Source organism: Anolis carolinensis, chromosome 1 (genome assembly GCF_035594765.1).
Source record: "Anolis carolinensis isolate JA03-04 chromosome 1, rAnoCar3.1.pri, whole genome shotgun sequence".
NCBI lineage: Eukaryota > Metazoa > Chordata > Lepidosauria > Squamata > Dactyloidae > Anolis > Anolis carolinensis.
Window position 1 is genome coordinate 353,324,161 of NC_085841.1, and position 21,052 is coordinate 353,345,212.

At 37.3% G+C, this 21,052-nt stretch overlaps 1 protein-coding gene across 1 annotated transcript in view; it reads left to right on the top strand.

The window, feature by feature from the left end:
* The window catches only part of akt1 (AKT serine/threonine kinase 1), a 141,811-nt gene that overhangs the window by 67,166 nt on the left and 53,593 nt on the right, over window positions 1-21,052 (top strand). The window contains exon 3 of the mRNA XM_062968556.1: window positions 18,012-18,140. Within this exon, the coding sequence (XP_062824626.1) occupies window positions 18,012-18,140 (129 nt within the window). The remainder of the gene's footprint in view (window positions 1-18,011; window positions 18,141-21,052) is intronic.

The following is a 21,052-nucleotide window of genomic DNA, read 5'->3' on the forward strand; positions in this document are numbered from 1 at the left end:
TTAATTTCCTTGATATGAACTAACCTTAAGTATGGAAAGTTTATAAACATTTTAATTACTCGGAAGTTTAAATAACTGTCACTGCTTGGGGAGGCAGGATTAGGAGGAAAAGTCAGTTATTCAACTGTATAGTGTGGATGGATTTCTGTAGTCAGTGTCAGTTGTGAGTGGAGATCCAATAGAGAAATACAGGAACCAGCACATACATTTTGAAATTTCTACAACTCTTCTGTTGTTCTTAGTATTTATATAACAGTTTGCATAAGTCTTAATGTGATTTTCATGTGTTCTGCAAATAACTCCTAACAATAACTCTAAAAGAGGTAGGTCATTGCTGTTATCTATGTGTTACATGAGGCATGAACTGGTGGGGAGTTTGCCTCAAGCCGTTTACAGTGAAACTGAGATTTGAATTAGGGTTTTCTCACAAGTGAGGTTGGAAGGAATGTGGGAAAGGGCCTTCTTGGTGGTGACACCCCAGCTCTGGAATGCCCACCCCAAAGAAATTAGACAGGCTCCTTTCCTAGCTTCCTTTAGGAAAGAATTAAAAACTTGGACGTGGAAGCAGGCGTTCAAATATAGTTGATTAAAATTTAACTGTGATGGTGGTTATTAATTGCACCAGTGCCAACTGACTTGAACTGTTTTGCCTCTGATGGACAACATGTTTAAATCCAGCAAAAAATTAAATTTGTGTTATTTCCCTTGTGTTTATTGTTATGTCAGTCTGTTACGTTTTTGATATTGTCATTAAGTATGTTTTTATATTTGCCCTTTTATATTGTGGTTTATTTTTGTTAGGTTTTTGATATTATTGTTTATGTATCATTTTGTCATTTTGTAATTTGTGCTTTGCACTGTGTTTTTACTTCTTGTAAGCCGCCTTGGGTCCTGTTTGGAGAGGGTGTGGAATATAAATAAATAATATTATTATTATTACTACTACTATTACTACTACTACTATTTGGCAACATTAAAAGTTTTTTGAATGCCATCCATTTACACAAATCTGTTAGCAGCAATGTGTAGTGTTTACAGTGGACTCTGTAGAAAATGCTTCTGCTGTAAAAGGGAAACCAGCTTTTAACAAGCCTTGCAAATGCTGATGTATTATCATAAAATGTTTTTCTACCTTTTTATATACAGTAGGGTCTCACCTATCCAACATTTATTTATCCAATGTTCTGGATTATCCAATGTAGTCTGCCTTTTAGTAGTCAATGTTTTTGTAGTCAATGTTTTCAATACATCGTGATATTTTGGGGCTAAATTCATAAATATAGGATTTACTACATAGCATTACTTTGTATTGAATTACTTTTTCTGTCAAATTTGTTGTATAACATGATGTTCTGGTGCTTAATTTGTAAAATCATAACCTAATTTGATGTTTAATAGGTTTTTCTTTAATCCCTCCTTATTATCCAACATATTCGCTTATCCAACCTTCTGCCGGCCTGTTTATGTTGGATAAGTGAGACTCTACTGTACTTATACAGGCAGTCCCCAAGTTATGAACAAGAGAGATTCTGTAGGTTTGTTCTTCAGTTGAATTTGTGCATAAGTTAGAACAGGTACATTTTTAAAAGTAACTCCAGCCAAAGACAGACAGATAGATATATAGATGTGTGTGTGTGTATGCTTTAAATAACATAGGGAAGGGATAGGGTTAGGGTGATAATTGGATTTTGAAAAAAATGACTTGTTATGGAAACAAGGATTGTGGAGACACATTTCCCCCATGATACTAACTCTTCCAGCAGTGAATTTCCTTTTCGAGTGGTAGATTTCTCTCACTTGCTGTTGTCTTAGCCTGGTGAGTTGTTTGTAAGTCAGGTTTTTGTAACTTGGAGACTGCCTGTGTATCCAGGTCACGTAAAACTTTCTTGGGCGGAAAGCAGTCATGAGTGAAAAAAGTCTAAGAGGCTCTGTTTCATTTGCTGAAATGTTCTCAGTGCTTCATATTAAGGTCATTGCAGTTGTTGTTGTGTGTTTTCAAGTCATTTTTTACCTACAGCGCCCCTAAAGTGAACATATCATGGTGGTAGTATGGATAAGCGTACGTTTCTTAAATGCTCTCTGCTTTGAATTGGAGAGTGCGGGTTTGGGGCTTTGAAGTTGGCATCTACAACAAGCTTGCAGCAGTTGGTAAATAAAGATAGATTTCCTTTTGTTCTGCTGGTGCTTTGCTGTTCATTATTCTCTACTTACTTCCCAGGGAGTGGCAGCTGTTTCCGATGTTCAGCACTCCATCAGTTGTAGACAGCTCCCAATTTGGTTAATACACTTGTGGGTGGAAAGTTGGGTGCGAGAGACCATAATGCAACCCGGCGTTATTACCCAATCCTCTCCAGAATTAACTTTTCATGGAACAGAAAGAATTTCCTGTTCTTGAAATATTTAAGCGCATGTGTACTTTCTCATGCATAGATAGCACATGTTATTATGTTTTCTCTTTCAGTTTACTAAGACTGGCAGAAAGCATGCATTTGAAAATTTAATGTGCCGCGCATAGAGGATGGATGCAAGAGTGGAAACAGAATTGTTGTGTGTATGTGAACGTATTCCTGGAAATGCATATTTTCAAATATGTTTTAGTAGCTCACAAATGGCTTGAGGCAAACTGCAGCAGAAGATGGGAAATTTTAAATCTTCTCTTTAAAAGCAGGCAGGTTGGGAGAGTACATTTCAAACAAGCATTTTTTTCATCTACAAATTATAATCCATCCTCTCTGTTGGTTTCTTTGCATGGTTAGCATTTTTCTTGTGAAAACAAGCCAAGACATTACAAAAGCATGAATCATAGAGGAAAATGTATTTTATTTAGTAAGTGGTTCAAATTTTTGTAGTAGTTTGTTAATAATATGATTGCCTTTGCTTTACATCCGCTGTTCAGAATAGTTTCTTGATTACTTTTTGTCTTCTTCAGATAGATCCCGCACATCCCCCATTTCCACATGGCCTTTGACTTGCTTGTCTCTTTAATACTTATTGCTAGCTGGAACCAAATTTTAAAAACTCATGATGGTTAGCCTACATTCACCTTCATCACTATTTAAACTGGATCTACGCTGCCATATAAAGCAGTTTGGAACTGAACTATGTGGTCTACAGTATTCCAAACTGCATTTTATGCAGCATAGAGCCAGCTTTGGATTGCCTTTGGTTTTGGGAAACAGAAAAACCTCTGTAAGGATCCGAATACTCTGTTTCCTTGTTGTGCTGTTTGGAACCAAGTCTGCCTTTTCTTTCTACCACACTATATTTGAAGACGTGGCTGTGGGACCAAGCCTTTGAATACTAACGTAGTGCAATAAGTGAAGATGGAATATGTGCAGTCACAAGCCTATTAAACATCAAATTAGGTTATGATTTTACAAATTAAGCACCAAAACATCATGTTATACAACAAATTTGACAGAAAAAGTAGTTCAATACACAGTAATGTTATGTTGTAATTACTGTATTTATGAATTTAGCACCAAAATATCACAATATTTGAAAACATTGACTATAAAAATGCATTGGATAATCCAGAATCTTGGATAAGTGAGTCTTGGATAAGTTAGACTCTACTGTAATTGGTTTTAATGTTTATGGAGCCCCTGGTGGCACAGAGGGTTAAAGCACTGAGTTGCTAAACTTGATGACTAAAAGGTTGGCGGTTCGAATCCGGGGAGCAGGGTGAGCTCCTGCTGTTAGCCCCAGCTTCTGCCAACCTAGCAGTTTGAAAACATGCAAATGTGAGTAGATCAATAGGTACCGCTCTGGTGGGAAGGTAATGGCCCTCCATGCAGTCATGCCGGCCACATGACCTTGGAGGTATCTACAGACAACACCAGCTTTTCGGCTTAGAAATGGAGATGAGCACCAACCCCCAGAGTCGGACAAGACTAGACTTAATGTCAGGGGAAAACCTTTACCTTTAATGTTTATGTGCCTTTTAATTTTGTTTTAATGTATATGTTTATCTTATCATATGTCTGTTTTATGTGGCATCGAATGGTTGCCTATTGTAAGGCTGCTCTGAGTCCCATTCAGGGTGAGAAGGGCGAGATACAAATATAGAAAATAAATATTTTTCTTGATAAAGATTAACTATATTAAGAAAAACATAGACCCATTGTGATTTCATTCCAAGGAAACAGGGAAGCTTTGAATCATTTTGCAATTCAAAAAAGAGCTCTGTCCACACGCACACAAGCACACATTGTCAATTCATCTCCATGGTTTTGGGTAGAGGCCTTCTGTCTTACCTGATCCATTTTCATTGAGATTCGGGTGATGGTATCTGGGATTTCCTGAGTACAAAGCATGTGATCTACAAGTGACCTCTGGTCCTTCCCTTAATGCAAACTCAGCTTTGAGTCATTTCCTCAGATGAGAACATTTTTTAGCTTCATCATGCTGAGGCTACATTTAAAACAAAGCAAAACAAACATTGCCTTGGCTCGTGTGACAGGTGTGTGTTTTCCAGGTAGAGTGAAGGTGAAGTTACTTTTTGAGGTTGGATGGTGCTGAACCAAAGTTGCACATGCTCCACATATTCTGGGATTAAATGCAACCATGCAACTGCAGTAAATGGATGTCTTTTAAAATATCAGCTTTCTCTTCTGCTAAGCCTCCTTTCCTTTCTTTTCTTTTCCTTTCCTTTCCTCCTTTCCTTTCTTCTGTGAAAACTGCTCAGTAGAAACCAACAATCATCATGCTTTGAGATTTTGGCTTATAACATCTCTGGGAAGACTTCAAATCTTCTTTCTTTGCTAGAACTTCCTTTGTCTTATTCACCCAGTAGATATTGGTGCAAAAGATGCAGACTTAGAATTAATTTGTGTAAAGGATGCAGCCTTAGGCCCCATCTACACTATCATATCCTGTAATCCCCAGGTTTATCTGCTTTGAACAGGATTATATGGCAGTGAAGATTTGTATAATCCAGTTCAAAGCAGATAGTCTGAATTCAGAAAGTGGATTATATGGCAGTGTAGATACAGCCCATGTCTTGCTTCTCCTTATATCCCTCTCATGTGATAAATTTCACCTGGCTGAGACAATGACACCTTTGTTTTCAGATGGTTCAATGTACACAAACGTTGCTTCTTGCACCAAACATACTAAAAACATCAGGTTGTGTGTATAAAGGGCATATAATTTAGCTTCATCATGGTGTATGTACAGTAGAGTCTTACTTATCCAACATAAACGGGCTGGCAGAACGTTGGATAAGTGAAAAGGTTGGATAATAAGGAGGGATTAAGGAAAAGCCTATTAAACGTCATATTACGTTATGATTTTACAAATTAAGCACCAAAACATCATGTTTTACAACCAATCGACAGAAAAAGCAGTTCAATACATGGTAACGTTATGCAATACAGTAGAGTCTCACTTATCCAACATTCTGGGTTATCCAACGCATTTTTGTAGTCAATGTTTTCAATACATCCTGATATTTTGGTGCTAAATTCGTAAATACAGTAATTACTACATAGTATTACTGCGTATTGAAATACTTTTTCTGTCAAATTTGTTGTATAACATGATGTTTTGGTGCTTAATTTGTTGAAATCATAACCTATTTTGATGTTTAATAGGCTTTTTCTTAATCTCTCCTGATTATCCAACATATTCGCTTATCCAACATTCTACCGGCCTGTTTATGTTGGATAAGTGAGACTCTACTGTACTAAGAACAACAGAAGAGTTGTAGAAATTTCAAAATGTATGTGCTGGTTCCTGTATTTCTCTATTGGATCTCCACTCAGAACTGACACTAACTACAGAAATCAATCCACACTATACACTATAATATGATGTTTTGATGCTTAATTTGTAAAATCATAACCTAATTTGATGTTTAATAGGCTTTTCCTTAATCCCTCCTTATTATCCAACATATTCGCTTATCCAATGTTCTGCCGGCCCGTATATGTTGGATAAGTGAGACTCTTCTGTAATGACTGTATTTAAGAATTTAGCACTGAAACATCGCAATGTATTGAAAGCATTGACTAAAAAAACATTGGCTACTAACAAACTGACAAATAAAGATTGAATTGCATAAAATGAACTTACAGTAATAACGTTGTCGGAAATTAAATCCACAAAAAGTTTAATCCTTGCTGTTTAGAGAAACAGCTGTGGATCCAGGAGGGAGGCAAACTGTGTTGGATAATTCCGAATGTTGGATAAGCAAATGTTGGATAAGTGAGACTCTACTGTATATGCAAATACAAGTATACCATAATCCAGGGAGAAAATCCAAAATATTTCTGGATAGGGTTGTTGTGTGTTTTCCGGGCTTTATGGCCATGTTCTAGAAGCATTCTCTCCTGACGTTTCGCCCAGGTATGGCAGGCATCTTCAAGGGTTGTGAGGTATATTTCTGGATAGTTTGGATAAGGGATATTCCACTTGTATGTTGGCTTTGTTTTTTAAGCATGAGTTGAAGTCATGTTCATTTCTACTGACTCCATCCACAATTACTGCTCATTCCGACTGCCCTTTTGATGGTATTTCTTAACTGAAACAAATATTTGGGCTACCCAGAAATGTCTCTTAGATTTTTTAAGTAAGTTAGATTTTTTTAAGTAAGTCTTGAATGTGGATGTTCCTCATTGGTTTCTTGGATACAAACTGTGTGCAAGAATTGAGCTGCAGTGAACTGCAGCGTATTTTAATAAGGCTATGCAAATTATATCTTTCTAATAAAGAAACACACAAATTCTTGATAGAGACACAGCGCCGAGGCTCCTGCACTGAGTGTTCTGGTTGAGCAGGTCTTGTTGACTTCTAGTGGGGTTGTGGTTGTGCGTGTGTCAGTGATGCAACCAGAATACCCCATTGCCTGGAAGTTAATTAACCTGCAGTGCAGATGTGGCCAGAACATAACATGACATAACGGGCTTCTGAATGTCTCGTCTGGTTTTATTTCCTGATCCTTTGCTCCCCCACTGATAAAACCGATGGCCAGTTTGAAAAATAAAGACAATGTTTTTATAGTGCTATTAAAATATTTAAAAGGAAGAAGATTTAAAGGGTGAGAAATTGCTGGAATGGGAAGGAAGGGAGGAGTGCTAAGGAAAAACTGCAGTGCTGAGTCTGCAGAAATGACCTCTGCTAGGCTGAACGCTGTTTCAGATCCATGGAATAAAATCATAGCAAGCAAAAATACTCTGTAGTCAGATGATAAAGTAGAAGATACAGATGTTGTAAATGAACTGTTAATATGAGGTAATTGATGTTTCTTCTAATCCTAGGGGAAATATGGGACTGTAATATAAAAATGCACCTGATTTTATGTTCCTGACTGGTATAATTTACATCACTTTTACCCCGCCTTTCTCTCCGAGGAGACTCAAAGCGGCTTACAGTAAATAGGCAAAAATTCAATGCCTAAAAACAATGTAAAAACAACAATTCATATAAAACAATCTACAAAACAACAGTTCATATAAAACAGATACCATTACAAAATAAAATCATATTATATAAAATTTTAAGAATGTCCAAGATTAAAATCCATTCATCCAGAATCCTCAAGTCTTCGTACAGGTCATGTAAAGTCCATGTTCTCATTCATTAAAAGCTTGAGTGCACAACCATGTCTTTAAGGCTTTCCTGAAGCCTAGGAGAGTTGGTATCTGCCGTATGTTGCTGGGGAGGGTGGTATTACAGATCTTTCTAATTCTCAGACCAGTTTCAAATCTGCATAAAGGGAAATTTCTCTATATTGTCACATACATATGTATGTCTTGCTAGGTGGGAACAAACTCATCTGTAAAATTCAATTTCATCCTTTTTCTGCACTCATTTATGAAATATTACAAAAATTTGTACAAAAATTCACACATTTTATTAGCGTTTTCCTATGTTTTAACGCAGGGGTTCTCAACCTGTGGGTCTCCAGATGTTTTGGCCTTCAATTCCCAGAAATCTTAACACCTGGTAAACTGGCTGGGATTTCTGGGAATTGTAGGCCAAAACACCTGGGGACCCACAAATTGACAACCACTGTTTTAGTGTTTAATTTCCTGACCTACTGGGTTTTTTCGTGTTCTCAACGATTTCCTACCCTTTTTGTATTGTGCATCGCAAAAGTTGGGAAAATGTGCATACAGTGTTCCCACACTACTTAGCGGTTCACTTTTCGCGGATTCGCTGTTTCATGGTTTTTCAATAAACTCGAAAAGACTATTAGAAATCATAAAAAATTACAATTTACTGTCTAAGGATGGGCGGAAGGAGAAACCAAAGGGAGGAGAAGGAGGCGATTTATCAACACACGATTGGTTGATAAAGACTTAAAATAGTGTATAACTACTAAAATAATGTATAAATTTTAAAATAAATATAGCATCCCTACTTAGTGGATTTTCACTTATTGCAGGTGCTCCTGGAACCTAACCCCAGCACTAAGTGAACACTAAGGGAACACTGTATTGATGTTTATTTGCATTTTGACATATACGGTACATTGGTTTGAGAAGCGCAAAACATGGTTGAATGAGAATGGAACAATTTCCCATCATTGATGGCATGGCTGCTTTTATGTTTTACACTTTATATTGTGGCTTTGATTGCACACCTTTTTAGTAATCTCGTGTTTTGTTGACATGGCTGTGCTCAAATTCAACCACATTTGTGCTAATTTATACCATTTGTACACTTTTGTAAAAGAAAACCATCTATTTAAGTAGTGTTTTGCTTTCATTATTATTTTCCATTTCCTTTGGCTGCTTAATTTCCAAGAAACAACATAAAGCAGTAGTGGATTGCTTTATTTAACTTTTAGAGCTTAAATACTGGTTTTCTTGTTCAAATTGTAGCTGTCGGAAAGGCTTCCCACTTCCCTTTCCCCCTAAGAATATTTCTATCTAGAAGAGGAACTTTTGGATATGTTTGTACTTTATCTTTGCTCCATGGTTCAAAGCTATCCAGTCTCGGTATTTCCCACATTGCGAAAAAATGAGAGTATTTTTTCCCACACTGCTGAAAGCTGAGAACAAACTGTGAAAGGACTGCACAGTTTATTCCTTAAAGAAATTTTTTTTCCTACTTGTATATTGAATGACAAATAACATGAAAATTTCAGGAATGTATCCCATGTAGATATTGTAGTCATACTGTATTTGCAATTCTCTTAGTCTTTACAAAATTTTGATAAAATAATATTCACATAAAAGCATTGAATGTTATGTGAATATAACATTGAAACCAAATGTGCTAAATATGATAACATTGTTAAGGAAATTGTCCTGTTTTATTTTAATGGTTAATCCTATTTTAGTATTTGTATCTTATTTTTGCCTTTAAGTTATATATTGTATTGTTTGTAGTGTTAGCTGCTTTGGATCTCATTTTTGAGAGAGAAAGTAGGACAACAACTACTACTACTACTACTACTATTATTATTATTATTATTATTATTATTATTATTATTATTTGGGTGGGAAACAAACACCTTGTTTTGAACCTTTGTTATACCACATAAAGAAACCAGGTCAAACTGTTCCATCTTTTGCTTCCTATCGACTATGGGCAGGCAGTGACCTTTTGGATTTTTGGGCCAAGCTCTGACCCAGAGCTTTCCAAACATTTCATGTTGGTAACACACATTTTAAACACACATCATTCCACAACACAATAATTCAGTTTTACTAGCTAACAGGAGATTAAGACACCCCTTGTAGGAGAATATGGACAATGCATAAACGGTAATAATGAAATGGATGGGGACACAACATATGACATGAAAACCTTTCATTTATATTTTAAAAACTATATGATTTATTGCACTTATTGTCCCAGCTCCAGAGATTGGAATGACTGCACACATATATATTTTATCACCTGACCCCATCGAATACTTTGACAGTGCTTCGTCTGCTGTATGTTTTACTGTTTATATGCTTGCTTTATATGCTTATTTTATGTGTTCTTGTTTTAAATGTATTGATACTGTATTTTATGATGTACCAGGCTTTGTCCCAATGTGAACCGCCCTGAGTCCCGCAGCACATCTACACACTGCAGCGGACAACACTTAATGTGGAAGCTCTGCTCTAGTCCATCATCCTCAAAACCAGTTGTTTTGGACTTCAACTCCCAGAAATCCCAGCCAGTTTACCAGCTGTTAGGAATTGTGGGAGGTGAAGTCCAAAACACCTGGAGGATCAAAGGTTGGGAACCACTGCTCTAAACAAAACGTATGGTTAAGAACCTCTTAACAAAATGTATTCCTTGAAAATGCAGGAGAGAGTATTCCTTTTTCTTTGTAATTGTGGTTTGGGATAAAAGCTGCAAATAAACAAAGTAATGTGCTACCCGAGTGAGCACAGCAAAGCCAGCTGGTTCTGTGTGTTGAAAGGAGCAAAGAGGGTCAGCGAGAAGTAGGAGGAAATGGCCCTGCAGCAGGTGGAAAGATTGGTGGCAGACTGAGCCCCAGAGGGAGGGGAGGGTATGGGATGCGGGAAGCAGGAGGCCCATCTGTAGGGGTGTGTCTAGGGCAGAATCCGTGTTCCTTGGGGAGGCTTTGCTTGGAGGATGATAGAACAGCTGGAGTAGACAGTTTGAGGATGAAAGATAGGTATAGAAACACAGGTTCTGGCTATCAAACTGGAGGATTACTTTGAATGCATGTGCGTATTTGATGTGCTGTTTTTAAGGCAGGAGTAGTGGGCAAAGTAATGCCTCGGGGCACCACCCTTCCTTAGCTATTTTTACATTTATGAGGTTGCATCAATACTGTAGATGTAATGCAGTTTGACACCATTTTAATGTTGTGGAATCCTATGAGTTGTAGTCCTCTTTGGCAGAGAAGGCTAAAGAACTAGTAAAACTCCAACTCTCATGATTCCATAGCATTGCTGAATTGTAATAAAATGAGGTCAAAACTGCATCAGTTCTACAGTGTAGGTGTATCCTTAAACTCCCCAGTTTTTCTGACCAAAACAAAGGAATAATTAACCACCAAGAGTGACAGTGCGCCTTTAAAATAGGTTGCAGCCCTATTTTATGACATTAGAAAAGTAGCAGAAAACAGAAGCAGAATTTCATGTGATTTCTTCAGATTTGAAAGGGGTTTTTTGGACAGTCTTGAACCTACCAGTATTGCCCGTGACAGTCATTCCAAACAATACAACATTCAATTCACACAATGCTGATTGGGGTGTAGGGTGAAAGTGTATGTTTTTGGCTTTTACAGTAAAATAGAAATTGTGCTTGGAACACAGATGGCAAAATAGCCTGCATTTCAGAACCTGAATGGGCATGTTATGGGACTGATTGGTTTTCTAATAAAACCTCATGCTGCATATTCATTCCTCTTTGTTCTTCCTTTCCAGCATGTAAGGAATGGACTCTTGCCTTTTCGCTGTAAAAAGTACCTGAAAGCCCTTCTGTTGCCCAGGTGTCCTTACTCTCTAAAAGCACTTGCTGGTGTATATGAAAGGACAACAATGGTTTTCTTGCTCAGTTTCTCAGAGGGAAATGCAAAGGTCTTGGGTAACGAAGTAATTTTGGGTGCTTCTCAGTGGCGCACAAGAGCTCCTGATAAACATTGCCCCAGGGAAATGTGAAGTTAGTATCAATTGCTTTGGTTCCATGTGTGAATTATTTGCCCCCTGGTGAATTCACAGCTGCTGCTTCGTTGTTCTTATGCACAAATATATGGAATGAGATACGAAATGAGGACTGAGCAGGCAGCACTTTTATCTAATGAAGCTAACAGATTATTAATATATCTCCAGATTGTGCAAGAGGAAAGATGATGTATATTGACTGCAAAAAAAAAAGCTATCTCAGATAACACCTGGTTTCATATGTAGGGAACGAAGCTCTAATTTCTGTTCTTAAAGGGCTCATTAGGAGAGGGAAATTATCTGTAATATTGAGGAGCCAGGTTGATATAGTGGTTTGAGCATTGGACTGTGACTCTGAAAACCAAATTCAAATGCCCGCTCTGCCATGAAAGCCACTAGGCGACTTTTGGGCAAGCCATATATTGTGATTAACTGCCATCAAGTCAACTTTGACTTAGAATGACCCCAGGAATGAGATATCTAAAGTCACCTTATCTTCAACAGCCATGCTCAGGTCTTGCAGGCTCAAGATTTGTTGCTTCCTTTATTGAGCCTATCCTACTGGAATTCTGTCTTCCTCTTTTCTATTCTGTTCTACCATACCAAGTTCTGTTATCTGTTCTAGGGAGTCATTTCATCTCATACATCTGAAATGCAATTATCTCAGATTAGACATAGTAGTTTCTAGGAAGAGTTTGCACTAGGACCGATTTATCTTTTTAGTAGTCCACAGTATCAGAGACAAAGTAAAAGCTGATAGGAAGAAATTCGAATAATTTGAAATGTGGTGCTGGAAAATACTTCTAACATTGGAGGTTCGCCTTCTAGTGAATCTGTCAACCCTTCATCACGTTTACATACTTATTCCATATATTGCTTCCGTCACCTTGTAACTTCTGCTTAGACCTGTAATGTGTTCCCATGCTGCTTGTAGAGCATTTCCAGGCTTGGTTTAATTTCCTTTGATTTCTCAAATCTTGTGTAAGATGTCTCTTGTTCTTCCTTTTTATTGCTATGTTCAATTTCTCTTTATTAATTATTATAGTAATTCTCTTTTTTCCTGCATACAAGTCAGTGAACAGTTGTATTCAGGGATCTGACTCTATTTTGATCACCTTTTACTTTTTTTTCTTGTATGTTCTTAACTGCATGGAGAGTTTAATCTGTCATCCATTGAGACTCCTCTTTCTTTTTGGAACTGTCTAAACATCTTCAGGCTCCCAGTCAACTTGACATAATAGTGTAAATCATTTTTTTCACATTATCTTTACATTCTAAGATATGTCCTTCAGGTTGTATTTTGGCATGATGGTAGGTTTACTATTCTTCATTAGCTTTACCTTTTGATATTTTTAGTTCAGATTTTGTGACACAATCTACTCCTGGTCTTCTTTTTGCAGAAAGGAATGGAGCTTCTCTATTTTCTAATTTCAGTTATGTAGTCTATTTGATTTATTTTTTTGCCATCAGGTTGATGTCCATGTATATTGTCGTTTCTTAAGTTGTTTGAATAATGTGTTTATGATTTACAGATTGTTGACCTAGAAAATTCAACCAGTTGGTCTCCTGCTTCATTTCTTGTTCCTAGGCTGAATTTTCGTAATCTTTCAGCTCTGTTTCCTATTTTCGCATTTCAATTGCTTATTCTTAACAAGAAGTCCTATTTTTGTGTTTGATCAGTTTTCTTCTAGACTTCCACATAGAATCTTCCAATGTCTTCTTCTGCACAGTAGCTGGAGCATAAACTTGGATTAAAGTTATATAGATGGGTTTCCCTTGGAGTCTTATAGACATGATGCAGTCAGACTTTGCATTAATTTGTGTGTATGTGGGGGGGGGGGTTTAGACAATCCTCTTGCCCTCTTTGTCTCCAAAGGTGTTGTAAATTGTAAACAATAATTTCAGTGGTAAATTGCTAGGGGATAGAATAATTGTATATAAGGAAGAAAACATTACTCTCTTCCTCCCCTCTGGACCTTGGGGAAAATGCTGTTGCCAGAAAAAAAAATAAAGAAATGAACCAACAAGGAACATAGAGTTTTTTTGTTTTTAGTTTTAAAAAAGATTACTTAACATAATGCACAGTGTTGCTCTTCAGAGGTCAGGCTTGCATGTTTCTTACTTGCTTAAATTTGACGGTTAACTTGAGAAACCAGCGGGCTAATTAATGAAACAAACCATTGTTTTAAAACACTTGCACTGCAAAATGTAAATGTAAAAAAAATCCTCTCCTTGTCAGTATGAAAAATGACAATAGCAGAAAAATAATATGTAGGACATCTGCTGTGACTTCTTTTTGTTTTTGTTGTTTATTACAGGGGAGAGGGAGGAGGTTATACAGGATTCAAAAATTGTGTTCTGAGCAAATCATGCAGAATTCAAAACTTAAATCACAAGCAGAATCAAGAAATAAAAGCAGCTTTGCTAATTGACACTACTATTAACATCTAAGCCTTAACTGATACCATATCTTATTTTAAAACTATTTTCTCTTTGCAATATGAGAATTATATATAAAATCCCAGATTGAAGAAGTAAGGCATGTAGGTACTGAGAAAAATGCTGAAGTAATCTCCCTTTTTGAGTCTTTTGGATTGCCATATATACTCATGTACAGGTTGTCCTCATATATAAATCAAGGGCAGGATTTGGGAACAAAATTATGGATTTTATATAATCCATGAATAAACTGAGAGTCATTTTGTGGAGAGATGAAAGCACTAACGCCAACACATTTGAGAAAGTAAAGAGGGGTTGTGGGTGCTTCTTTTCGATTATCCTTAGATGGTCTAAGATTTTGCCTTTTGCTACTCTACTCAGAGAAGGGTTTGGTTCCTTATTTGATAAGTGATAAGATACAAGACCCATGAATATGTTGATTCAAGATTTTTGGGTTGGTTTTTTTGGGGAGAGGGGTAACGTTGCTCCATTCAGTCATGCCGGTCATGACCTAGGAGGCAACTATGGACAATGCCGGCTCTTCGCCTTAGAAATGGAGATGAGCACCACCACCCAGAGTCGGACATGACTAGACTTAACGTCAGTGGAAAACCTTTACCTTTACTTTTTTTGGGTAAAATTTCTTGACCTATACATGTTTATATAGGTGTTAACTTGGTGTTAATCCAGTGATTTTTATGCAATCCCACCTATTTATTAACATAATGATTTTAAGTTCCAGGAAGATAAATTTACATTGAACATTAGAAGGGATTTCTTGATGGCAAGAGGTTTTAGCAGTGGAACCAATTGTTGACTCTGGAGAGATGATGGACTCATATACCCTTGTCGTCTCCAAAAGGAGCTTGGACAACAACCCTCTGGGGATTTTCTGGCTTAGACTGAGATATGTGACTTTGGGAGGAGGGTTGTGGTGGGAGGGATTGATGGGGGTCAAAAAAAGTCACCAACAACAAATGTGAAAAAAGATAGGCAAGGCTCTATGTGTATATGTGTGCATACCATTGAGGACTGACCAGTCCCTGCAAAAGAATGGTGCTAAATAGCTTCCCCCAGGATGCCTTCCTCCAATGTCAGACAAAGTAAAAATCAGTTTCTCCAAGTACTTGTCATTGGCGCAACCAGCACATGCTCTTTAGCGAGCACAAGACGTGTTTTTATGTAGAGGGTGGGAAGGAAGTGAAGAGAGGAGGCGGAGAGTGCAAGAGATGAGTGTTAAGACAGGGTGATTTATGACAAGATGCACACTACATAAAATATATTTTAAATCATATACTATGTCTAGGGTGGTATTGGGCAATATCCACATGTAGTACATTAGAGTCTCACTTATCCAACATAAACGGGCCGGAAGAACGTTGGATAAGCGAATATGTTGGATAATAAGTAGGGAGTAAGGAAAAGCCTATTAAACATCAAATTACATTATGATTTTACAAATTAAGCACCAAAACATCATGTTTAACAACAAATTTGACAGAAAAAGTAGTTCAATACGCAGTGCTATGTAGTAATTACTGTATTTATGAATTTATTACCAAAACATCACAATGTATTGAAAACATTGACTACAAAAACATTGACTACTAAAAGGCACACTGAGTTGGATAATCCAGAATGTTGGATAAGCGAATGTTGGATAAGTGAGACTCTACTGTAAATGTAAAGGTGGACACGGGTAAAAACGAGAGAAAAGAGAATTGTTGCTCTAGCTGATGCTCCTTTTCTGAATAGGAGGTTGGACTCAATGACCTATAGAGTCACTTCCAACTCTATGGGTGCATCTACATTATAGAATTAATGCAGTTTGACACCACTTGAACTGCCATGGCTTAATCCTGTGGAACCATGGGACTTGTAAGCTTACAAAGTCTCCAGCCTTCTTTGCCCAAACTATAACCACCATGATTCCAAAATGTTGAACCATGGTAGTTAAAGTAATGTGAAAGCAGATTAATTCTGTCCCCTTTGAGTTTATAGGACTGGAGCTCCATGACTGAGAACATTTGGGTTAGGTCCCTCCCATCTCTAGGTGGTCTTAGGGGATCTTTCTTCTCCTTCAAACCCTGTTGAGACAACTATGCCACTCAGTGTGAACAAGACGGGCAGGAGGACTAAGGGTCTGACTCAACATCAGGTAGCTTCCAGTCTACATGGCGCTAGACTGACCTATATACTCATTCCAGACAAGCCCAGATGACCTGTATGGGTGGGGAGGAAGGGAGTGGAGAGAAGATGATTTCACTTATTGCAATCACCTCCACTAAATGGACTAGTCCAGCTATTAGGCAATAACCAACATTAATTCTATCTGCACTACACTCAGTTAGAACACCAAAAGCTTCCCTAGGCTGAATCAAAGTGCTTAAGCTAATATTATATTGTCAACTTTGGCTTTCCAGTGTTTTAGGCAGGATTTCTTCGTAATCCTACCTGGAGTTCCCTGCTGTCTAATCTATTCCCAGATAGCTAGTATTGTGCCATTCTGTTCTCCTTCTCTTTTCTACTCCCATTGTAATTTGTCCTGTGGTGAACATACTTAACTTGTCACTCAACTGAGATTTGTTTATTTGTGGAGGGGATACCCCTTTAGGGGTTTTTCCTAAATATTTGTTGTACTTCTGTAAGTTTTGGGGTTCCCCCAAGCTACCCAGTGCCTTCCTTTTACACATGGGTAAAACTGTCTAGGCTATATAAGCATCTCCACTTAGAGAGCAAATTTAATGTTAGTAGAGGTATAGTATCTATAATCCAGAATTCCGAAATCCAGAATAGTCCAAAATCCAAAGTTGTCTGCTTGGGTAGCTGAGATAGTGACACCTTGATCTCTGGGGGTAGACAGATGTGTTTCATGCGAAAAAATTAAAATATCGTATATAAAACTACCTTCAGGTTATGTGTATAAGGTATATATATATGTGTGTGTGTGTGTGTGTATGTGTGTGTATATATATGTGTATATATATGTGTGTGTGTGTATGTGTGTGTGTATGTATGTGTGTGTGTGTGTGTGTGTGTGTGTATATATATATATATATATATATATATATATATATATGAAACAGCAATGTATTTAGACTTCTTCAAGGTATCTGTTTATACATGTATATGTCAAAATCTGACAAAATTCAAAACACTTCTAGTCTTAAGATTTTGGGATAAGGAATACTCAACCAGGAGATCCCTATATTTCAGAACCAACTACATACTCAACACACTATCCAGGGATAACAGTTGCAAAGGAAAAATCGGACTTTGCAGCACAAAAAGTTTTAAGTTTGGACATTGAACTATACATTGAACTATCAGAAAACAAGTGGGTCAGTATCTCAGCCACCCATGTCGAGAATTTTGGATTACAGTGTTCCCTCACTACTTCGCAGTTCGCTTTTCGCGGACTCGCTGTTGTGCAGTTTTTTAATAAACAGTAAAATAATATTATAAATAATAAAATATATGATTTACAGTGGCGGTGGTCTCAGTCGGGTGCGGGTGGTGGGGCGGAGAAGCAGACCAAATGGCAGGAGAAGGAGGCAGTGCCATGTTCCGCTCATTTATCCACATATAACAAAATATATCATCTCTAGGCATTTTGTAAGTCCTGGTATTCTTTGGTCAGAAGTTATGGTTCACTATTATCTGGGGTTTTGCATTTCCATGTGAAGTCCAGGGACGTATTTCCTGTCGATGTGGGGGTCATACAGTAGCTTGTTGTCCATTTCTTCTGAATTTACTCTATAAGGGAGATTGAGCTGAAATAGACTTCATTCAGCTTCATGAGTCAACAGGTGTTTGAACTTTAGATGAACATTATACTGTCTTCCCTTTTGATGTTTTGTGATGATTAGACATTCCAGTATTGGGGGAAAGGGCATTGTTCTTTATTTGCATTGACCATTTTGGCTTTCTATAAAATGTTCCACGTGTAGTCACTATTTTTTTAAAAAATGTTTATTTTTCTCTTGCCAGGAGAATACATTAAAACATGGAGGCCAAGATATTTCCTATTGAAGAATGATGGAACATTCATTGGTTACAAGGAACGACCACAAGATGTGGACCAACGGGAGTCCCCCTTAAACAACTTCTCAGTGGCTCGTAAGTACTTTCTGGCAATAACCTTCCAGGTCCCTCACTGAGTAAAATGTTTTCAGGTGTGATTTAAGCTCAGTAGTTTGATAATATCCTGTATTCATAATACATATTAAATCTGGGTATAAACTCCCTTACACCATTGAGCTTTTATTATTTACTTAATTGTATTTTTCTCCCAAGGTCAACCAGTGGGCTTTCATGGTTGAGCAAGGGATTCAAACCACTACACCATGCTGGCTCTCCACCGGCTTTTGAGTAAATGCTGCCTAGTAAAATAGCTCACATACATAAATAAGGAAGATAGAATCACTGGAGTAATAGTTTTAAAATGCCTTTATTCATTATTATTTATTTATTCACCTTATTTCTACCCTGCCTTTCTCTACCCCGAAGGGGACTCAAGGCAGCTTACGTATGGCAACCATTAGATGCCGTGAAAACATACAAACAATGACTTAAAAACAGTTAAAATTTTAAAATTAATACATATTAAACAATTAAAGCATTTAAAAATACTAATAATTTAAAAATACTAATAATACAATATAATAATGTTAATTATATATTATATATTACATGTAATAATAATATTACAATATATTGATATAGTACAATATAGTAATTTATTGCCAGTATTGTGCTATGCTAATAATATAATATTGTATGTAAATTTAATTTGTAAGCCGCTCTGAGTCCCCTTCGGGGTGAGAAGGGCGGGATGTAAATGTAGTAAATAAATAAATAATAAATAAATAAAAAGAGTTACATTCAGCAGCCTTCTCTGCCAAAGAATATTTCTGCCTTGCCAAACTACAACTCCCAAGATTCCATAGCGTTGAGCCATGGCTGTTAAAGTGATACAAAACTGCATTATTTTTACAGTGCAGGCGCAACCAAGGATGTATAGAACGAGGAATCGTGATTAGCAATGTAATTTATGTTGTAACATCTCCTACAAAAAATTCTGCAAGTGCCAAGCAAAAAAAAACTATGTATGCAGCAAGCATTTCTTATCTTGGGGCCCTTCATCTCTCCTATCGAAGTTTCTTATATCTGGGCATCATTTTGTGGGTTTAGTCAAAAACTTTACGAGTTCTTGCTCTGGAAACGTCCTCCAACTTACATTAAGGGGGTTTGGACTGTTGTTTTTTTGACGTAGTTGCAGTAGAGTATCTATGTAATGTTTATAAACGCAGCCATGGACTGTAACAAGTGGATTTCGCCATTTGCTTGCCATTTCCAAAGCAGCCTTTAGCAGTGCTTTGTGGCTGCCTTCCCCCACCTCCCTCAATGTCCTTGAACATCCTCTAGTGACAAATGAAGACTGAAGTTTCCTTTCTCAGCATTATTGATTCATGTCATGGTGTCATCAGAAGGGGGAGCGGCGTTTGACACCTCCATCCCCTTGAAATCCGACTCTCTTCTCGCTTTAAGCGCTTGGAGGAGAGTAAATATTTTGACATTCTAGGAAGTCGCTAGGATAATACTGGATGGCTCTCAACACCACAACAGCCATTTGCATCTGAATGCCTTGGTGTCTGCTCACATCAGAAATGCCTGCACTGTCCTACTTACTTTTGAAAGACCCGAAACAACAAGAGGGAAATGTGAAAAAGACTCTTTGGAGTAGTTTACATTTCATGCCTTTTAAATTTATGCTTCCACGCCTTTACGAGAAAAATATGAAGTGTAGTAGTGATAGGCAGAAGACTTAGTAGTTTATAATAAGCCCATTAAATGTGATGCTATTTGCTCTTGCAAAAACATTATATAAAAGGTGTTACAAAAATAGTGTATTTCTGGTAGCAGTTGTTCAAGTGAGTTGCCTTTTAGAAATAATGCAGTGATTACTCCACTGACAAGTTAAATTTTTCTAGTCACATTACGAAGGCATCTTTGTGCCATGTTATAAGCAATTTGACATGAACCTTTCCAGTTTCATGCCAATTTGTTATCAATACTAAGCTGATTGCTTTTAAAAAGAAAAAGGAAGAGACAAGAAATGAATGGGCAGTAAATAACATCAAGCAAATTACTTTAAAAAAATATAGTTGGTCCTTCAAATTTGCAGGTTTAACTTTTGCGGAATTGTTTATTTGCTGTAATATGAGTAATACGTTCTCTCTTGGAATCTCTTGGTCAACTAATGTGATTACTTTACAGTCAAATTTTGCTAGAAGTTGTTAGTAGAGTCATGCTGGAGGATCTAAAGATTCCTAGGAAGGTGTTCTCTCTCTTTTTTTTCATGTTTTTTCAACTTCTAAAAGGTCTTGCATCCTTAACTTCTGCAAAAGTGAAAGGCCTACGGTATAGATAATGGAAATAAACTGCTTGCTAAATGGTAACTTTGCTACCGCCACATTTTCTCCCATCTCACAAAAGAAATTACTTACAATGTTTGCATTCTGCTTTTCTTTCTGTCTGGGAGTAGAGTCAGTATGTGATCTTCACAGACCACTCTTTGGCCCCATCTGGTGCCAAGACATGACTGACCATGTTGATAAGGTTTCTTGAGTCCAAGGACTGAACAGCATGTATATAGAGGTGGAGGAAGCTGCAGAGAAAAAATTGCCAAGGAAATACATGATCATAATATAGCCATAAGATAAAGGTAAAGGTTTCCCCTAACGTTAAGTCCAGTCATGACCGACTCTGGGGGTTGGTGCTCATCTCCATTTCTAAGCCGAAGAGCCAGCGTTGTCCATAGACATCTCCAGGTCATGTGGCCAGCATGACTGCATGGAGTGTCGTTATAGCCATACCTAGTGATAACATCAATAAGGATCGCATTTATGGAATTATTGACAACTTAGCAAAACTACTTGTAAAAGCATTAGTGTCTTACGGGTAATTTTAGCATGTCACCCTTCCTTACAGATTGAAAATAATGACTCATCGGAATAGCATAGAAGAGG